This window comes from Ovis aries, chromosome 3, assembly GCF_016772045.2.
Source record: "Ovis aries strain OAR_USU_Benz2616 breed Rambouillet chromosome 3, ARS-UI_Ramb_v3.0, whole genome shotgun sequence".
Taxonomy (NCBI): Eukaryota; Metazoa; Chordata; class Mammalia; order Artiodactyla; family Bovidae; genus Ovis; species Ovis aries.
Genome location: NC_056056.1, coordinates 81,811,884 through 81,832,153, shown reverse-complemented (window position 1 = coordinate 81,832,153; position 20,270 = coordinate 81,811,884). Strand labels below are relative to the sequence as shown.

General features: G+C 35.2%; 1 protein-coding gene across 13 annotated transcripts in view; it reads left to right on the top strand.

The window, feature by feature from the left end:
* EML4 (EMAP like 4) overlaps positions 1-20,270 on the top strand; it is a 149,200-nt gene that overhangs the window by 73,216 nt on the left and 55,714 nt on the right. For 4 of the 13 annotated variants that reach the window (XM_042246251.2, XM_042246250.2, XM_042246255.2 and 1 more), the window contains 5 exons: positions 7,049-7,178; positions 9,990-10,163; positions 12,020-12,148; positions 12,622-12,647; positions 12,814-12,870. In XM_042246251.2, coding sequence (XP_042102185.1) covers positions 7,049-7,178; positions 9,990-10,163; positions 12,020-12,148; positions 12,622-12,647; positions 12,814-12,870 — 516 coding nt within the window. Of the gene's footprint in view, positions 1-7,048; positions 7,179-9,989; positions 10,164-12,019; positions 12,153-12,621; positions 12,648-12,813; positions 12,871-20,270 lie in introns of those variants that run through there. The other 9 variants (XM_060412229.1, XM_004005997.6, XM_060412230.1 and 6 more) reach the window with 6 other exon arrangements.

The window sequence follows — 20,270 nt, the reverse complement described above, 5'->3', positions numbered from 1 at the left end:
CTAAGTATTTTTTTCAGCTTAATAGAGATCTTTGATGGTCTCTATTTCCTGCAGATAAAATCTCCATAATCTAGCTCCTCCTTACCTCTACCATCTGGACTTTACCATCTGGACTCTGCTTTTCCTTGTCCTACATTCTCACCACATAAAGAGCTTTTTTTCTATCCCACCCCCATGCTGTGCCCACTTACATACCCCACTTTACCTTCTTTCTGTTCCTTTATACACACTGGGAAAAGATCCATGTATCTTATCACCTCTCATTTACCTGGCTGCCTCTTACTTATTCTTTAAGGCTGCTCTGCATTTTTTTCTAGGAAGCCTTTCCTGGGCTCTGTGTCCCTAATCACCCTTATAGAACTGTGTGTCTTTTCTCTGAGCTTGTGTGATGCTCTGTTCATATCATTTTGTTGCTGTACTTACTCTATGTTTTCAGTGCTAGTGTGATTTTCTTGCAAGATTTTAACTCCCTGATGCTCGTGGCTCCCTTATATTCTCTTGTAAACACAAGGCTAGGATAATAATAGTCCTTGAGTAAATATTTGATGGGTAAATGGATAATGAATATATGTAAATGTAGGCAAGCAGAGGTGACTAGTGTATTACAGGGAGAAGGATCATCCAGGAGTAAAGTGCAGAGGAGTAAAAAGTACTTAGTTTGAAAGTTTAAAATAAACAGAAGTATGAGGTGTGAAGTTGGGAGTGTCAAAAATGAGCTTCAGCTGGTGAAGAGAGCCCATAGTGAAAGATTTTCTTAGGCCTTGCTAAGGAATTTAGTTTTTATCCTGAGGACACTGGAGAGCCATTAAAGGATTTTAAACTAAGCAATGACAGGTAGATTTACACTAATCCATTAATTCTAAGATGGCTGTATTTCTTGCATTTTAACATCTCTGGAATTGTATCTTACTATTGATTGTGTCTTACAGTTCTTACAAGCAGCATTTCTTTCTGGTGCTGTTTCTTTCTGGTGCTGTTCATGATAATGGTATATATTACAATTGATGGCATGTTAAATTCAAAGATACATGGCATGTTTTAGAAAGATTTCTGACACAGTGTACAGGATGTTTTAAGAACAAGGTCATAACAGTGCTAGAAGGGATAATAGAGATAAACTGATCATAATCCAGAAGAGAAATTTGAGGCAGTAGTGGTGAAGAATGCATTCATTTAGTCGTTTAGATATGAAGTGTTTTCTAGGATTCAAGCAGAATGCTAAGCATGGTGATACAGACAAGAATCACACAAGTAAGAGTTCCAGCTAGAGTTGCTGCTGCTGCTAAGTCACTTCAGTCGTGTCCGACTCTGTGTGACCCCATAGATGGCAGCCCACCAGGCTCCCCCGTCCCTGGGATTCTCCAGGCAAGAATATTGAAGTGGGTTGCCATTTCTTTCTCCAATGCATGAAAGTGAAAAGTGAAAATGAAGTCGCTCAGTCGGGTCCAACCCTCAATGACCCCATAGACTGCAGCCTTCCAGGCTCCTCCGTCCATGGGATTTTCCAGGCAAGAGTACTGGAGTGGGGTGCCATTGCCTTCTCCTAAACTAAAGAGAGTATCCCATTTATACTAACTGGGAGAATGTGTTTGTTTTTCTTTTGGAGGTAATTGCTAGCTTGGTGTGTATGAAATACAAAGTCTTCTTTCTCCTTGAGGTAAAAGAACGTGAAGTAGCTTTTCTCTGTTTACATATTAGTATGAGAAGTTCTAAAATAATTTAAAACAAAATTCAGGGGGCTTCCCTGGCAGTCCAGTGGTTAAGATTTATGACACAAGGGATATGGGTTCAATCTCTGATTGGGGAGATAAAATCTCCCATGCCTTGGGGTCAAAAAAAAAACCCCAAAAAACATAAAACAGAAGCAATATTGTAACAAATTCAGTAGACTTAAAAAAAGACAAAATTTAAAAATAAATATTGATTAGTGGCCTATCTCACTGCTGCACTTGTTTTTCAGAAAGACAACATTAATGTGTAATTCCTTCCTGAAAGACTTAATATCATGTGTATATTGGCAGGATTCTGATAAAGATATTAAAATAAAATGATTTGTACTTCTGTCTGTGGTGTAGCTCCAAAAGTTCTCCAGTGTTTTTAATTTTGTTCTTGTTCACTCATGCTTATACAATCAACCAGATTCAATAAGAGTTCAGGTTAGGCTAAAGATTTGTCATTTTCAACATAGAGTACTTGATAATTTTCAGTCATATAGTATGTTTTCTGAGACCTACCATCTTATTCATAACAGCATCTTCATTTTTCTATTTTTCATTTATTTTACATAATAAAGATAAAATAACTAGATAATTACAAAGATATTTCAATTTTTTAAATTGTTATTACTCTTTATACTTTATAACTGACTTAGTACTTGGATATCTTTATAGAAAGTGAAAGAAAGTGAAGTCGCTCAGTCGTGTCCGACTCTTTGCGACCCCATGGACTCAGGCTCCTCCATCCATGGGATTTTCCAGGCAAGAGTGCTGAAGTCGATTGCCATTTCCTTCTCCAGGGATCTTCCCGACCCAGGAATCAAACCCGGGTCTCCCGCATTGCAGGCAGATGCTTTACTGTCTGAGCCACCAGGGAAGCCATGAGCTCCTTTATAGTGCCATGATACCTTTATAGTGAATAATAAAAATGAAGCCATTATATTAACATATATACCTCAAAATGGCCAATACATCATAATATATCTCATCTTTTTGAAGTAAGTATCTAGGATACTTAGTTTGGAAGTATCTAGGATACTTACTTCAAAGGCAACAAGAGAGCCTTCTGAGACTGATCAAAACTGTAAGGTATAACACTGCCATCTAATCATGTGGCCATGAATGGTAATTTCACAAGATACCTTGAAAGTATTTGAAGAATTGAACAGTAAACTGTAGGACTTTGAAACATTGATGATATATTGATTTTTTAAACATTTTTTTATCATAAAATACATAGCATAAAATTTACTACTTTAACCATTTTTAGGCATACAGTTCAGTGGCATTAATTACATTCACATTGGTTGTGTAACCATCACCACCATCCATCTCTAGAACTCTCTTATCTTCCCAAACTGAAGCTGTGCATCCATCTGCTCCTTTCCTTGTCCCCCATCCCGATTTTTTCTTTTTTTCTAGAAACTACCATTTTGTTTTCTATTTATATGAATTTAACTCCTCCAGGTATCTAGTATAATTGAAATACAACAGTTGCCCTTTTCTTCTTATCTGGCCTATTTCACTTTGAATAATGTCTTCAGGGTTCATCCATGTTATAACATGTTTTACAGTTTCATTTCTTTATTAGGCTAACTAATATCCCATTTTATATACACATATACCATTCATTTATCAATGGGCATTTGGGTCTGTTCAGTTCAGTCACTCAGTCCTGTCCGACTCTGCGAACCTATGGCCTCCCTGTCCATCACCAACTCCCATAGTTTCCTCAAACTCATGTCCATTGAGTCGGTGATGCCATCCAACCCTCTCATCCTCTGTTGTCCCCTTCTCCTGCCTTCAATCTTTCCCAGCATCAGGGTCTTTTCAAATGAGTCAGTTCTTTGCATCAGGTGGCCAAAGTGTTTCTAGTTTCAGCTTTAGCATCAGTCCTTCCAATGAATATTCAGGACTGATTTCCTTTAGGATGGACTGGTTGGATCATGCAGTCCAAGGGACTCTCAAGAGTCTTCTTCAACACCACAGTTCAAAAGCATCAATTCTTTGGCGCTCAGCTTTCTTTATAATCCAACTCTCACATCCATACATGACTACTGGAAAAACCATAGCCTTGACTAGATGGACCTTTGTTGGCAAAGTAAAGTCTCTGCTTTTCAATATGCTGTCTAGGTTGGTCATAGCTTTTCTTGCAAGGAGCAAGCATCTTTTAATTTCATGGCTGCAGTCACCATCTGCAGTGATTTTGGTGCACCAAAAAATAAAGTCTGCCACCATTTCCCCATCTATTTCCCATGAAGTGATGGAACCAGATGCCATGATATTCATTTTCTGAGTATTGAGTTTTAAGCCAACTTTTCCACTCTCCTCTTTCTCCTCTTTCACTTTCAATAACAGGCTTTTTAGTTCTTCTTCACTTTCTGCCACAGGGTAGTGTCATCTGCATATCTGAGGTTATTGATATTTCTCCCGGTAATCTTGATTCCAGCTTGTGCTTCCTGGGAACCCCCATCCAGCGCAGTGTTTCTCATGATGTACTCTGCATAGAAGTTAAATAAGCAGGGTGACAGTATACAGCCTTGACGTACTCCTTTCCCGATTTGGAACCGGTCTGTTGTTCCATGTCCAGTTCTAACTGTTGCTTCCTGACTTGCATACAGATTTCTCAAGAGGCAGGTCAGCTGGCCTGGTATTCCCATCTCTTTCTGAATTTTCCAGAGTTTGTTGTGGTCCACACAGTCAAAGGCTTTGCATAGTCAATAAAGCAGAAGCAGATGTTTTTCTGGAACTCTCTTGCTTTTTCTGTGATCAGCAGATGCTGGCAATTTGATCTCTGGTTCCTCTGCCTTTTCTAAATACAGCTTGAACATCTGGAAGTTCACAGTTCACGTACTATTGAAACCTGGCTTATAGAATTTTGAGCATTACCTTTTGGCTATGTGGATAATGCTGCTATGAATATGGGTATACAGATATCTGCCTGACTTCCTGCTTTCAATTTTTGGGGCTGTATATACCTGGAATTGGAATTGCCAGATCATTTGGTCCTTTCATGTTTAATTTTTTGAGAAACAGCTGGTAATATTTTGTACTCCAGGGCTGTGTGTGTGTGTGCGTGGGCGCGCATGGTGTGCTATTTTACATTTCTATATGTAATATAGAGGAATATGTAAAATAGGAGGAATACATTGGGGTTTCCGTTTCTACGTGTATGTAGAGAGCACTGTGAACAATTTGCATCATATATTCTTACTGAAAAGCAGTCAAAGATCTTGAATAGATAGTTCTCCAAAGATACACAGAGGGCCAGCAAACCCAGTAAAAGATTCTTGGTATTAGGGAAATGCAAATCAAAACCATGATGAGATAGCACTGAATTCCCAGAGATGGCTACAGTTGGGAAAAAAACCCCTGAAAATAACAAGTGTTGGCATGGATGTGAAATTGGAACCCTCATACATTGTTGGTAACATTATAAAGCGGTGCAGCTGCTGGGTTTGGGGGTTCCTCAATAAGTTAAACGTAATGCTGTGACCCAGCAATCCAACTCCTAGTTATCTACCCAAAATAATTAAAAACATGTTCAAATGAAAACTTGTATACAGATGTTTAAGGCAGCACTGTTTACAGTAGCAAAGAGAGAAAACAACCCAGATATTCATCAGCAGATGATAAACAAAATATGGCATAGTTGTAAAACTGAGTATTATTCAGCCATAAAAAGAATAAAGAATAAATTACTCTTACATTGCTCCCATGTGGATGAACCTTGAGAACATTGCTCTAAGTGAGAGGAACCACACACAAAAAGTACATATCGTATGATTCCATGTATGTGAAATACTCAGAATAGCCAAAACTACGGAGGCAATGAAGATTAATGGTTGGCAAGAGCTGGGGGGTGGGTAGGAGGGAATGAGAGATGAATGCGTATAGGGTTTCTGTTTGGGGTGATTAAAAGTTCTGGACCTGGGTAGTGGTGATGGTTGCACAACATTGTGAATATACCAAATGCCACTAAATTGCACATGTTGAAATTGTTCAAATGGTATGTTTTATGAGTGTTTTACTACAGTAAAAAGAGAAAAGGTAGCAAGAAGTCACTGTTTGGGCAGACCATCACTAGATCTGATGATCAGTGATATTAGCATAGTTTGGGGTTATTTTACCTTATATGTGAAAATTTTTCTGGGAAGTTTGAAAAATAAATTGTAGTAGGTCTTTTCCTTCCTCTCTTCTGATTCATTCTGTCTGAAGTAGAGAATAGGAATCTCAAAATTAAGGAAGCGCTTTATATGATTGACACAAGTGGCTCCCAACAGCATATTATTGTCAGAAATTCAATGCTGTACTATCGTACATGTAACGTTCTAGGGTGCCAGATATTGTAGGCTCTATACATAAAAGTTTTTGCTCTCTGTGCTTTTATGAAAGAAAAAGAGAAAATGAGATTGGCCAAATAGAAAAATTTTCTTGTGTTCATGTGAGAAAACTGAGTCCAAAAATTCAAAATTATTCTCTACTTCCAAATTTTTAAATAAATTTGACCCTTAATAGACATGGCTCTTTTATCTTGTGACTGTGTCTTCCTTACCATGCCAGCATATTCATCACACATGTATTCCAGTCCTCCTCCTGTTTGAACGAAGATAACAGAGGTTATTTCATATATTTATGCTTTATTTATAGGGAACAATATTCTAGGGTTCAAGATTTATGATATCTAGGATTTCTAATCAGTTAAATTTCAACAGAACCTGAGCTCTTTCTGAAAATCGCTGTTATGTGGGGACTTGGGGTTTACTTAAGGCACAGCTTTGGATCGTGTCCTTTAAGACTACTATGTGTGGAAAGCAAGCCATTGAGTTAGAGAGTGACTCTAGATGCAGTTTAGCAAATTAGTGTGTCTTTTTTTATAGGTCTATTTTAATGAGAGTAAATCTTCAGACTATAATATTATGTGCTACATGATGGATTCCTCTGAGACCTTCAGATCTCATTCATTTCCTTTTGAACTATAGACAATACTGGAGATGTATCTAATTAAAGTTGGGTTTACAAGCTAGCAAAGTTCATTATTCTGTGGAGGAAATTACCATTTCATTGTGTTTGTATATAATTTTTCCAAATAACTTATAACTTTGTATATCACATAGAGTTGTCTCAGTTTATAGATATTTATCTTTTTGCACTCTTTCCTTTCTTATTTATGTACTTGATGCTTACTGAAAAAATAATTTTGTATGTTACCTATGGCAGGGTGGGCCATCTGCTTACTAGATCTAAACACTAATAGACTTACTTTTGAAGCTCTAATCTTTGAGGAATGTTTTGAAATTTGATTCTAAAATTTTTTTCTTAACCGTATCTAGGCCAGCCAGGCCTTCGAGAAGCTATTTCTATGTCCTGTATAACCAACGGGAGTGGTACAAACAGAAAACCAAGTCACACCAGCTCTGTCTCAATCGCAAGAAAAGAAACTCTTTCATCTGCTGCTAAAAGGTATGCATTTGTAAAAAGCTAACATTGCAAAACTATCTGAATGTGATAACTCAGTCTACTTTTGAAAAGAATATGAAATAAGAGCTGTATGGAATTCAAGTGAGCATGTCTTTTGAATTCTTTGAATGTAGTGATATCCTGCTTGTACTCGCTGAGTTTACATTCATCATACCTATGGAGTTGTGTGGGAAGTTTTTGGTTTTTATGAAAGAAAGCAAGCAGTTTCATTTCCTGGTTTGGTTTTGTTTCTTTTTAATAAGCATCTGTTGATGAGATAAGCATGACTATATATAATGTAATTATATAAGTGAATTTTGCATAACAAGTGATGCATTTGACACAGCATTTTTAAAGGAGAAATAGACTCTTTGGTATGTATGTACTTTGGTGGGAGATTAGATGCTATAACTTTTATTCTCAATCATAACTATAAGATTGAGGCTTAATTTAAAAATGGGTGTGTGTGTGTGTGTTAGGGGGTGGTGGACAGGAAGGCAGTGGAAATATTGCAATATAAAAATGTCAGTGGGTTACAGGTTTACATTCTCTATGTTCTTTTCATGAATTAATTAATTCAGTATTCTAATAAAATTGCTTACAGGATCTTAAAACCGTTTTCTTCAAAGAACGATTGAAGAAAAACTTTAATAGAATAATATTTAAACTATGCTGATGGAAAATGGTTGCCTCAATAAGCTAATGCTGAGTTTTTTGTCAGTGTGTTTTCACAGATGTTAACCAGACATCTGACTACAGGAATGGTGAAGAAATGACAGAATCTTTAGGCCTTTTAAAAATCCCGGCCTTTTAAAAATCCCGTTCTGTATTTGAGTCATTAAGTCATTGTTACAGCATGTAGACTTTATCCTCCAAAGCATGCCAAAATTTATTACCTGTGTTCCAGTTTCAGGAGAAAAGGACAAATGATGAAAAAATAAACGTGTGTGGAAATTTTTAATACAGTTTTTAATAATAAACTTCCTTGTTGTATCCAGTGATAGTTTGTATTCAGCCCATTTTCTTACATAGCTATAGTTATGTGCAGTGGTCAGTATTATGTACAGTAGTGACTTAGTTTAAACCAGATGAGTTTGTTAATTTATGATGCAGGGGCTTTGTGTTTTGTTTTGAAATAACACAGAAGGAAAATCTACTGGGTCCATATAAGACTACTGGCCCAATGCTGTGAATTCAGAATAATTTGAAGACCAGTAAGAAAGAAGTAGTTTCTAATTCAGTTTTAAATTTCAAAGTTAGTCTGATATTTTTGAGGTAGAATTAAATTTCTCAGCACATACTGTAAAATTTGAGTATGAACAAGACCATCAAAAGCCAGTCTGAAGTCAGAAGGTATCAGAATGAACTAGATTAAGAAATAAACATACTTTCTTTGTAGATTATGCACCTTAGAGTAAATTTTAAAGTGTCCTTTGGTTAAGATAGTTGCAATTTTATACCTTTTCAGCGCTGGCTGGAATCGTTGTTTCCATCTGTTTTGTAGTATTGTCAGAAGTGTTTGTGCAGTATATGGACGCTTATCCAGTGTGGTCAGGGATAGTGATGCTTCATTAACCGAGACTCAGTGTGGAATCATGTGAATTTATAAATAAATATCTGAAATATTTTATTTTAGCTTAAAATATGTTCACATGGGCTTCTCTGGTGGCTCAGATGGTAAAGAGTTTGTGTGCAATACAGGAGACCCAGGTTCAATCCCTGAGTTGGGAAGATTCCCCTGGAGAAGAGAATGGCTACCCAGGACTCCAGGATTCTTGCCTGGAGAATTCCATGGACAGAGGAGCCTGGTGGACTACAGTCCATGGGGTCAAAGAGGCGGACACGACTGAGCAACTTTCACTATGTTCATTTGTCGATTTTTTAATAAAAGACTGAGTCTCCCCCTTTTTCCTCTCTTAAATACTCAGACTCATTAGACTACTCATTAGACGACTACTACTTATCTCATTAGACTACTTACTGTCTTGCATAAAATACACCCATAAATTGTTTTTTACAATTGTTAGTTTCATTTTTTAAGACAGAATAAGAAACTTAAAATTCTTGCAAAATGGTATGAATTAGAACCCATCTTTTTTCTGTGGGTTTTTTTCTTAAATCTTTTGTAATTGTTTCACCTACACAAAATTTAACAGCAGTTCTTTTAGTAACTCATTTTTATTTGGTCTTTGCAAAGCATTCAGCTTAGTTTACATAGAAATTATTCTCTTTTCTGTGTACATTTTGTCAGTTTTCTTTGTATTTTATTAACTTAATCATTAAAATAACAAGTACAACTGGTAAAGAAGTTCAGGGGAAAAAACACAGTTGACTCTTGGTAAGTGTAAAACTCAACTGGTGAGAGCAGAAGTATACAAAAGAAATAGGATTAGAGAATAACCTACAGAATGTGAGCGTTTAGTGCTCCTTAGTTGTCAGTGTGCTTAACCAGAGGTAATGAATAGTGTCACTAATGCTCTGATTTGGGTAAACTAAAGTCAGTTAAGAGAGCTTTTACTGCCCGCCCCCCCCCAATTTGCTAAGATGGCATAAGGCATTAGAGGCCGGTTTGGTCCAAAGGGGCAATCTTCATAGGATATGTTGTCTTAGAATTATAATAAATTCTTTACTGAAGGTTTTAATAGCTTCCAGGATTCTTAAAAGAAATATTTTCATTATTGAATGAAAGCAATGTAAATTATTTTAGCTGCATGATTTAGGGTTTTGAATTATATAATAGTAGTAACTTTTTCCATCATTTGATATCTTTTTTGTTTAAATATGTGTTGTTCCATGTTATACTTTATTTTACAGTGGTACAGAAAAAAAGAAAGAAAAACCACAAGGACAGAGAGAGAAAAAAGAGGACTCTCACTCTAATGATCAAAGTCCACAAATTCGAGCATCACCTTCTCCCCAGCCCTCTTCACAGCCTCTCCAAATACACAGGCAAACTCAAGAAAGCAAGAATTCTACTCCCACCAAAAGGTTTTAACTGACCCCAAGTAATCAGTTAGGGAATGGTTGTAATGATCCCTAAATTCTGTGACTTGAGAAAAAGTTGGCTATCCATGAATTCTAAGAGAAAAACTTGTTGACTTTTTTCCTTTCACTTCTTTGTGGCAGTAATCTGTATTTTAACACGTTGGGGAATGATAATTTAAAATTATCATTCAAAATCTATAAGTTAAAATGAGGAAAAAGCTAAGTTATAAAAATGAAAGGAAGGCAAAGGTAACCTACTCTAAAACCAAAACAACATTTTAAAATTATAGAATATTAAAAATATATGTATAACTGCATAAATTTATAGCCATGGATGAAAATTGCATGTGTTCTTATGCTCACCATATTTTGGCATCATTACAACCTTCAGCTTGTCAAGGCCCTTCACAACATACGGCTCTTGACTGTGACTGCAGCTCAGTTTCAGTTTTGGGTTTTGGGAGGATAAGTTCTTGCTTGAGTAGAGAATCGAATTCATTTCTGCTAATCTTTCCTATGCTAAAGGCTTGCTTGAGGGCTTCTCTCTGTGTCTTAATAATTAATATTTTAAAGTTATGAGAAGGGGAGAAGGGAGAAACGTTCTAACTGTGTGTGAGCCTAAATTGGGGGTCTAAACTTGCATGCTGGGAGTTCAGCACTACAGCTGCCTTGTAATCAAATATTTAGACCAGTTTAATGAAATTTGCCTGCTTTAGGGATGTTGATTCAAGCTTTATGATTAGGTATAGATATATTTTATCATCATACTTCCACTTGGAAATCTTAGGAAAATATTAAACCATTCCCAGAACTGGCTAGGATTTTAATAAAAACAAATGACATCCATTCCTAAAAGATTTTTAATATATTTTTATTTGATTAGCTTACTATTTTGCCTCAAATCTCTAATGGAAAATTTGGGAAAACACAACACCCTTCACTTGATTGATGCATGTTTAACATTTTTAAAATGCTTTGTGTGTCTTACGCAGATTCTTATCCTATCTTAATGGTTTGTAATTCTTCTGCCTGATCTAATGTGGAGTTTTTCTTGGATATAGCTTATTAACGTTTTGCAGCCTTGGATTATGTGTGATTAAAGGTGGCTTTTTTGTAATCAATCTCTTTAAGGTTCTGATTTGACTTGGCATCTTCTTTGTCCCACATCTCTTTTTTCAGCTTCTTAAGGTCTCCTGGAAATGTGCTTGCCATTCTAAATTTCTCTTTGAATGTACTATTATAAGATGTATTGAAGACTGGATGAGTTGTAGGGCAGTTAACAGTGCAGGAAAAAAATCATTTATAAATCAAAATATTTCAGTTATAAATATATGGGATTCGTTTTGATAATATCAAAACATTCCTGTATTAAAATGTTTTTATTTCTGATCATGGGTAAAATTGAGAGATAAAAACACAAGTTTTGCTTTTAGTCCCACAATTATTTAGAAATTGTCATTTGTACCATATATAAGTTAATTACATGAGGACATAAAAAATGAAAATAGCAGCCTTGTCATGATTTTGAATAAGTTTTTTTCAAAAATTCACACTATTTCATAAATTATGAGAGAGAGTAATTATTCAGATTTAAGCACATGGGTGTTCTAAAAATCGAGTACTATTTATTCTAGTGAATCTTTTGAAAAATAGTGAAAATTAAAAAACAGACTAGATAATTGCTTTGTTTAACTCCTTCACTCATCCAAGGACCGACCCTTTCAACTAATCATTCTTTCTCTTTTCTGGATTAGCTTTAAGAAAATGTTAATTGCTGCTTATATGTTCTATTCAAACTCAATTACATGTCATTGCTATGCATAGAATTTTCCTCTAATAAATTAATATGTTTCTTCCAGCATAAAACGACCACCAACAGCTGAAAAGTCACATAATTCATGGGAAAATTCAGACGATAGCCGTAATAAATTATTGAGGGCAGTTTCAACATCAAAATTAATATCAAAAGTTATAAAAAATACAGACAAGTAAGTATTATACTTCCATCTGAAAATTACTAGTTCTTTTACTATCATATTTACATGTATAGTTATATGCCTTGTTTGAATCATTTTTAAAAATCTGTGTTTATAATTTATACCTTTTTTCTTCTAAGTACATTTTTTCTTTTGTGTTATTTAAAAAAGGCTATGTCTTCCTGTTGATGCTTCTCAACTCATAATAAATCTCAATAATGTCATAAAATTTGAGTATTTTTCATAAATTCTTTCTGTGTTTTACTATTTAAGTGATCCTAATGGAATATTCCTTGTTTTATGACACAGTGTATACTAGTAGTTGAGACCAGTGAGAAACTTTAAAGAATACTGATGCCTGAATTTCACATCTGCAGATTTATTTGGGATGTAGCCTAGACATTAAAGCTTTTGCAAATTTCAGGTGATTATAATGGTGAGCCAAATAAGGTTATGAAATAAATATCTTTGAATTCCTTTTGTAGGCATAAAGATGTCATCATCAACCAAGGTAAATTAAAAATCCTTCTTAAAAAATATTTTTTCTAAATCATAAGTTTTCTCTCTTGATAAGAATATTGACTTATTTTCATTCAGTGTATTTTATTAGCTCACAATAATAAAAAAGAAGTGTATTTTATAATCATCTAAGAAAATCTCTTAATTTTTATTGTAAGATATGTCATTTTTGTCTCAACCAGCAAAAATGTCAACCCGTGAAAAAAACAGCCAAGGTAAGAATAAGCTACGCAGTTGGTCGCCTTCTTAGTTAATTTCTTTCTGGATCTCTTATTTGGCTTTTCATTATTTATACTACCTGACTTTCCTCTTAATGAAGAAAATATGGTAATTTGAACTAGTGAATCCAAACACTTTTCCACTTCTTTGAGCTCTGAAGAGTCAAAGTCAACAGTAGAAATAAATATATCGTCACAAAGAGGTATAAAATACCAAGGGGAATTTCCCCCCTTTAAAAAAAAGAAAAGTACTTAGAAAAGCCATTTAAAAGATTGATAAATTTTAACTCCGTTTCCTGTCTTGCCAACTTCATTGCAAATAATCGCTCATTTCTTGAAGCTAAGACTTAAAATGTAATGAGTCTAGCAAATCCATTTCCTCTTAAATTTTTCTTTTATATTAATTGTAATTTCTGGCTACTTGCTGTTGTTGGCTTGTTCTGACCCAAAAAAGGAGAGCAGACTTTCTGTAAATGTGTATTTAATTTAATTGCAAAGTGGGTAAGATTTATACATCAGTTTTACATTCTCCTTCAATTGCCTGCAAATTTAATTGAAGCATGCTATTATAAGTAAAAGCATGTCCTTCCTGTGCATGCTTTTTACAGCTAATTTCTATGTGTCATAGTTATCTTTATTTTTCTAGGCTATTATATTAACCGTATACCGTGTGGTTGAAATTTTTGTTAGAGATTTAACTTGATTTCTATAGATTTTTACTTTCTTTGATTCTACTAAGAAAGTATTTGTGATCTTATTTGGGTCATTTGTTTTTACATAGAAATTCTAAATAAAGTTGATTTTTGTTACTGTTTTCCTTCAGTTAGGTCTTTTTTTTCCTCTTCTTTAATTAAGTACAGCTTAAGTAATAGTTAAAATACCTTAAGGAAAAGTGAAAATTTATTTACAAAGCCAATTCTTTCTATGTGCCAAAACATTAAAAAAAAATAATTATAGGATAGTGATAGATAGTGGAAGGAGCAGTGAATGGAGAGCATCTGTGTTTAATATTTGGCTCTGTTGTATAGCAGTCTTGTGACGTAGGCAGAATAGCAACATCTTTGGGTGTTTTTCTAATCTGAGAATAGTAACTATAAAGCTTATTTCACAAGACTGCTGAATATGTATGGAAGTACTTTAAAAACAGAAAACACTACCTATAAAAAGGTGCTACTATTATTACATGTTTTGCTAAAGAACACATTTCATAAAAATCCTTATAGCTATGGTAAATGAGAAAGGGCTACCTCTCTGTCATGCTGTGGTATGCTCTTTGGAAGGAAAAGGGAACTAACTTATGCTTAGTAGGTCATAAGTGAGTGGTTTGTGTTGGTGACAATTTTCAAAACCATCCAAATAGGCAGATACGTAAATGTATTTAAAAGGGAAGAGTTTTGCTAGAGAAGGATCACCAAAGTGGGGAAGAAAGGATGGAATGAAAAGCTGAAAAAGGATATAGAAAAATCAGTTAAATTCTGTCACAGGAATTTTATGTGGCACTAGTGCTAAGGAGCCCGCCCATCAGTGCAGGAGACATGAGATGGGATTTTGATCCCTGGATCAGGAAGACCCCCTGGAAAAGGAAATTGCAAACCACTCCAGTACTCTTGCTTGGAAAATTCCGTGGATGGAATTGTTCCAGATGTTGGAATTTAATAATGTCAAGTGTTCTTGCATTAGGCCTTATTTTTGAAATTTGAGTTTGTTCTTTTGCCACTTTCATCAGCTATATATATCATTAGAGTGTATTTTGAAGGAGAACTCTTACACTTTAGCCTGCTGCATAATTCAGGTCTGACTGAAGCAGAACCTGTTCAAAGAAGTAGATGGTTCTAGAGATTGCAGGTAGGGTATGAGAGGTAAGGAACAGAGGGAATCTATGAAGGCAAGCTTGAAAGTGGGTAAGAGGCATCTACTGAAATAAGGGACATTTGAGGAGGAATAGATGTGGAGAAAAGAATAGTTTGGTTTTGGACAGTTACGCTTGAGTTGCCTATAAATCTTACTTTACTTGTAGAGGTGTGTAACAAACAACATACTGTAGATCTTTGACACCTGTAGTTGAAGTCGAGACTGGTTTCACCATTTACTTAACCTGTGATCAAAAGCAGATGAATTCATCTTGTCTTTGTTTTCTTATCTATAGTTGAGACAACCATAAAAACCCTCGAAGGATTATAAAAGTTAAAGATAACGAAGTGTCATAGCACATGGCACATAGTACCAAATACATTTTCATTGTTATAAATGTAACAGTAAAACTTTGCAGTTAAATATGTGGAGTTAAGATGAAAAGATGACCATTAAATAGATGGTCTTCACTTAATGTGAGTTGTAGATTGTTTAGTATTCATTTTGCATAATATATTTCACAGCACATTTTCTTATACTTTAGCTATTTAAAGTATCTCATTTTTGGATAGTCTTTTTAAATGTGATTTATTAGTTTTCTAGCTCTTTTTTGACAGTGACAAGTGTGACTTGTTCTAAGCCATCTGCTTTGATTTGGAAATAAGCTGATTTACACTTGGTATACATAAATGAGTGGTAGCAGAGAAAGCTTGATCTGAAAGGACTGTGTTCTTTAAGCCCAGCGAAGTAAAAGAGCAGTAAATATGCATATTCAGATCAGCACTTTGAAGAAAGGAAACCATGGTTGAAAGCAGTAGGAGGTGAAATGGGATGTACACAGGGCAATCGCTTGTCTAGGTGTACTATACCATATTGTCTGAACTCTGTGGAACTTATATTCTACCTATAAGAAACAAATAATAACTATTTAACATATCAGGAAGTAATACACATTGAGAAAGAACAAGGAGAGGGGAGAATTGCTATTTTATATACAGTGATTAGGGGAGACATCTCTGATAAAGTGACATTGCTAAGTCACTTCAGTCGTGTCCGACTCTGTGCAACCCCATAGACGGCAGCCCACCAGGCGTCCCCCGTCCCTGGGATTCTCCAGGCAAGAACACTGGAGTGGGTTGCCATTTCCTTCTCCAATGCATGAAAGTGAAAAGCGAAAGTGAAGTCGCTCCGTCGTGTCCGACTAGTAGCGACCCCATGGACTGCAGCCTACCAGGCTCCTCTGTCCATGAGATTTTCCAGGCAAGAGTACTGGAGTGGGGTGCCATTGAGTCACCTGAAAGGAAGTAAGTGAACAATTGGGTAGTCAAAGAAAAGACTTTCATGAGCAGAGAAAATTGGAAATACATAAGCTCTGAGTTAAGAGCCTTCTTGCGGTGTTAGGAGCAGCAAGGAGGTCCTTGATCATAGTGTGCATACAATTCTGTATTTGTTAACCACTACTGAAGTGACTTAGCAGCAGCAGCCACTTATAGAATATAGATTCATTCTAAGCTAGAGAGGCGTCATTAGACACCTCACTTAGGAAAGGAAAACAGTGTTATTTAGTGGAAAGAGCATAAGAATAATAAGCATGAGACCTAGTTAGGGGTGAATCACAGAACTTTAAAGGATCGATGTTAATTACAGTGACTACAGTTATGAGTGTTGCTTGGGAAGAAACTAAAATTTCATTTGCCAGAGGAAATTATGAAAAATAAAATATCCTTCATCTGTTAATAAATTTTTCACCACCTCTTGGGATCTTGGACCTCGGTTTCCTGATACATACTTTGGCTTAGACTGCATATTGCCAAGAATCTCTATAATCACTTTTTGAAAGCTGTTTCTCACAACAAATAGAAAATGGAAGACAGCCCCTCATACCTTCTCTAACTCATGTTTACTCTACCTCTGAAGAGTTTGACTGCAGGTGCTTTTGCTTAGTGCTTAGTATTGTTTTCTGACCTGTTGGCTCCAGGCATGTTCTGTCCTGAAACCTGATCACATCTGTGTAAACTGAGCATTGTATCTGAAAACATAGCTAAAATTTACTGCAAGAATATAGAGTAGCAGTGTCCTACTGACACTGTTTGTATATTGTGTTACCTGCTAAGAAGAAGTATATTGTCACCTCCTGAGAGAGTGTGCAGTTTGAAACAAACCAAAAAAATCAAAAGCCCTTGAGCTACAGATAGAATCTTCCCTTGTTTCCAAGATAATATCCAGAACTTTGCAATTTCAGAAGTTAGAAAGAAGGATGCTAACCTTAAACCTATTTTAAGTGTAAATAAGGAGAAGGGAAGGAAACCAAATATTGCACTTCCAAAAAATGTACTCACTACTAAAATTTACCTATTGGCATATGTTAAATAGGATATATAAATATTACTTAGATATCTAGGTCTTGGCTTTGTCCAAGTATATTCTCTGTATTTAAAAAGAGAACATAAAGGAGGGGACTTCTTCTCTGTTGGAAATTTTATTTTTGAGCAGAGACCTGATTTCTTGTTGTTAGTGACAGTCGTCTAGATTAAAATGTATTTCAGGGCTGTCCAATTTTTTATTACACAAAGCACCCCAACTTCTAGAATATGTGTTTTTGACATCCTCTTTGCTTATTTTCATTTGAGAAAAAAGCCCCAACTGCCCCCCCTTTGATGATTCTAGTGGTAAAGAACTCACCTGCTGATGCATGAGACGTAAGAGATGCAGGTTCAGTCCCTGGGTTGGAAAGATCCCCTGGAGAAGGGCCTGGTAACCCACTCCAGTATGTTCCATGGACAGAGGAGCCTGGCAGGCTACAGTCCATAGGGTCGCAAAGAATTGGACGCAACTGAAGTGACTTAGCACGCCCCCTTTGAACATGGAGAATATGAGTTTTCGTGAGAATTTCTAGTCTTGTACATATTTATTTTGCTGTGTTTAAAGACATTTCACCCACACTGAATTTTCACAACTGTAGGTAGAAGTTTTTTGTTTCGTTTTTTTAATTTAAAGTAGAAAAAACAATTAACTGGAAAATACTCATTCCTTAACCATGCCGGTTAACTGAGCTAGTAGAGTTGGAAATCCATTCTGTCTGGAAATGACAATCAGACTCCATGTTGTGTTGCTCATTCTATCAGTTGTTACTGTTTTCCTGAAGTGCTTTGAAAAGAATTCTGAAACTTGTGATTAGTGTAGCAGAAAAGAGGTACAAATCATCAGTGACATATATGAGAGTGCACGAAAAGACACAGTGAATTACATACCACATTTCTAAGCCATACTCATGGTTGATTCTCCAAGGAACAATTTTACCAAAAATATTGTGTTGATTATTTCCTTTAATAATGCTTTTTAAACTTTTTAAAGATTTTAATCTTTCTAAAAGTATATGCAAATAATACAACAAGCACCCATTTACTGACCCCCCAAATTTATTAGATCTTTACATTTTGCTTTATTTAACTCAGGTTGTTTTTTTTTTTAATTCACCTTTTTTTTTTCCCAGCTATAACATGTGATATATCTTAGTTCCCCAACCAGGGATCAGATCCATGCCCTCTGCATTAGGAGCTCAAAGTCTTTAACCGCTGGACCACTGGGGAAGTACCTTTAAAAAAAAAAAAAACATTAAAGATAAATTGAAGTCTCTCAATCCTGTATAATTGGGCCTCTTGATTCTCTTTCTACTGTAGTTAATTGGGAAAGAGCTAGAGGGATAAATATTTTGGTATCTGAAATTTCTTTCTTTTTTTTTTTTTAAATTAAATCCAACTTGGTGTATTCAGATAAAGTGAAGAATTTCTTTCATTTATTTAGTGTTTAAGATAACTTTTCCTGGAGATATAAGTGAGTGATTTGAGGGACTTTTTTAAAAACCATATTTTGCTTAGTTTAGAAATGTTTTCAGCAATATAGCAAATCTTTTAGAAGTTTTGTGTGCCTTATGTTGTTGAATAGATTTATTTCCCTTCTTTTTACCAAAGAAAGCCTTGTTCACACAATAAAAATAATCTGAAATGCTTACGCAAACTCCCATATCTGATATTTTCAAGTAATTCTATTACAGTCACAGTTGTAAAAAAAAAAAAAAAAAAGCAAAGAAATCTGACTAAAGGAAGTTTAGATTTAGGAAAGCAGTTAACTACAGATTGACTTATTACTATAATTAGTATGTCTTGGCCAGCAGATACATAAGATTTTGTTATGTATCTCTGTTGTAAGCTCCTAAGAGTCTAGGTTCACGTCTTTATATCTTCATTGTGTACCCTCACCCCACCCCCATGTATCAGTAATTAAGAATTCAATAAAATTTACCAGCTAGTAGAACTCTACCTATAAAACAAGGAAAATTAAGGTTTTAGCATTTTGTCAAATTTTTCAGACCTGTGTTCTTGCCCAAGCCAGTAAAAACTAACTGTATAATATTTGACAAGCACTGCAACTAGGAATTTTTTTTGATGTGCAAAATAAGGTTAGATTATATATCCTAAATTTATGACTCGCCTTTTTATTTTGCAGCCTTCATTTTATGATCTGTTTTTACAGCTAGACCTTTGAAAAGGAGTGAAATTAAGATTTTATAACAGCATATATCAACTTTCTTATCAAAATCCAAAGATCCTCATAAATTAGGTAGTTCCATTGGAATTAAAAAAAAATATTACTCTAGTGTAAAACTTGAAATATTTTGTTTAAAAATGAATTTGTTCTAAGAAAAGATTTTAGCTTTCCTTAAATGGGTTTTTGTCACTTTGTACCATAAAATTGTGACAGTATTTCTAGAATCTTGTTTACTGGCCTGTTCTGCAGCTCTGTGCTTTGGGGGAGTAGAACAGGTAGTATCTGAGGAAAATCGCACATTAAAGATTCTGCAATTTTCTGTTTGCTGAAATTGGGTAGAACCACACTGCCACATTTTAGTGAAATATAAAACCCAAATTCAGTTGTGGTGGGGAGCCTTTTTGTTCTAAAGATCATGAAATACAAATAAAAATGAAATTTCTAAAGTGAAAACTTTGGGAGAAAGATGCTTTAAACTATAAGTATTCTAGAAGGTCAGATGGCTTTCTACGGGCAGTGCCCATTACACAAATAAGTACAAATCATAGTCCAAACCCTTGAAGCTCTGCTGCTGCTGTCTTTGAAAGGCTTTTCTTTTTTTTCCCTTAATATCTCTAGGTGCAGAAATAGGGAAAGCTATTTAAAAAAAAAAAGAGCAGGAAACAGTCTTGGATAAGAGTACAGTTTTCTTCTACACTTTTGTTTTGTTATAATCTGTGAAAGATTAATAAATTTTGATGCACATCTTTTAAGCATGTAATATTGATAACCAATTGTTTATATCAATATGAATTATTTCAGCAATACTTTTCTCAGAACACCTGAGAGTAACTATCCCAGAAAGTTTGGATTAGGGAATATAAAGATCATTTTGCAATTTGGAGCACTTTGGAAGATAAAACAGCCCAGGGTTGATGCTTAAGTAGAATAGTTAACAGCATGTGAGGAGACTGAAGGGCAAGGACTAAGAGGTGTGCATGAAGGACATAGAAATACAG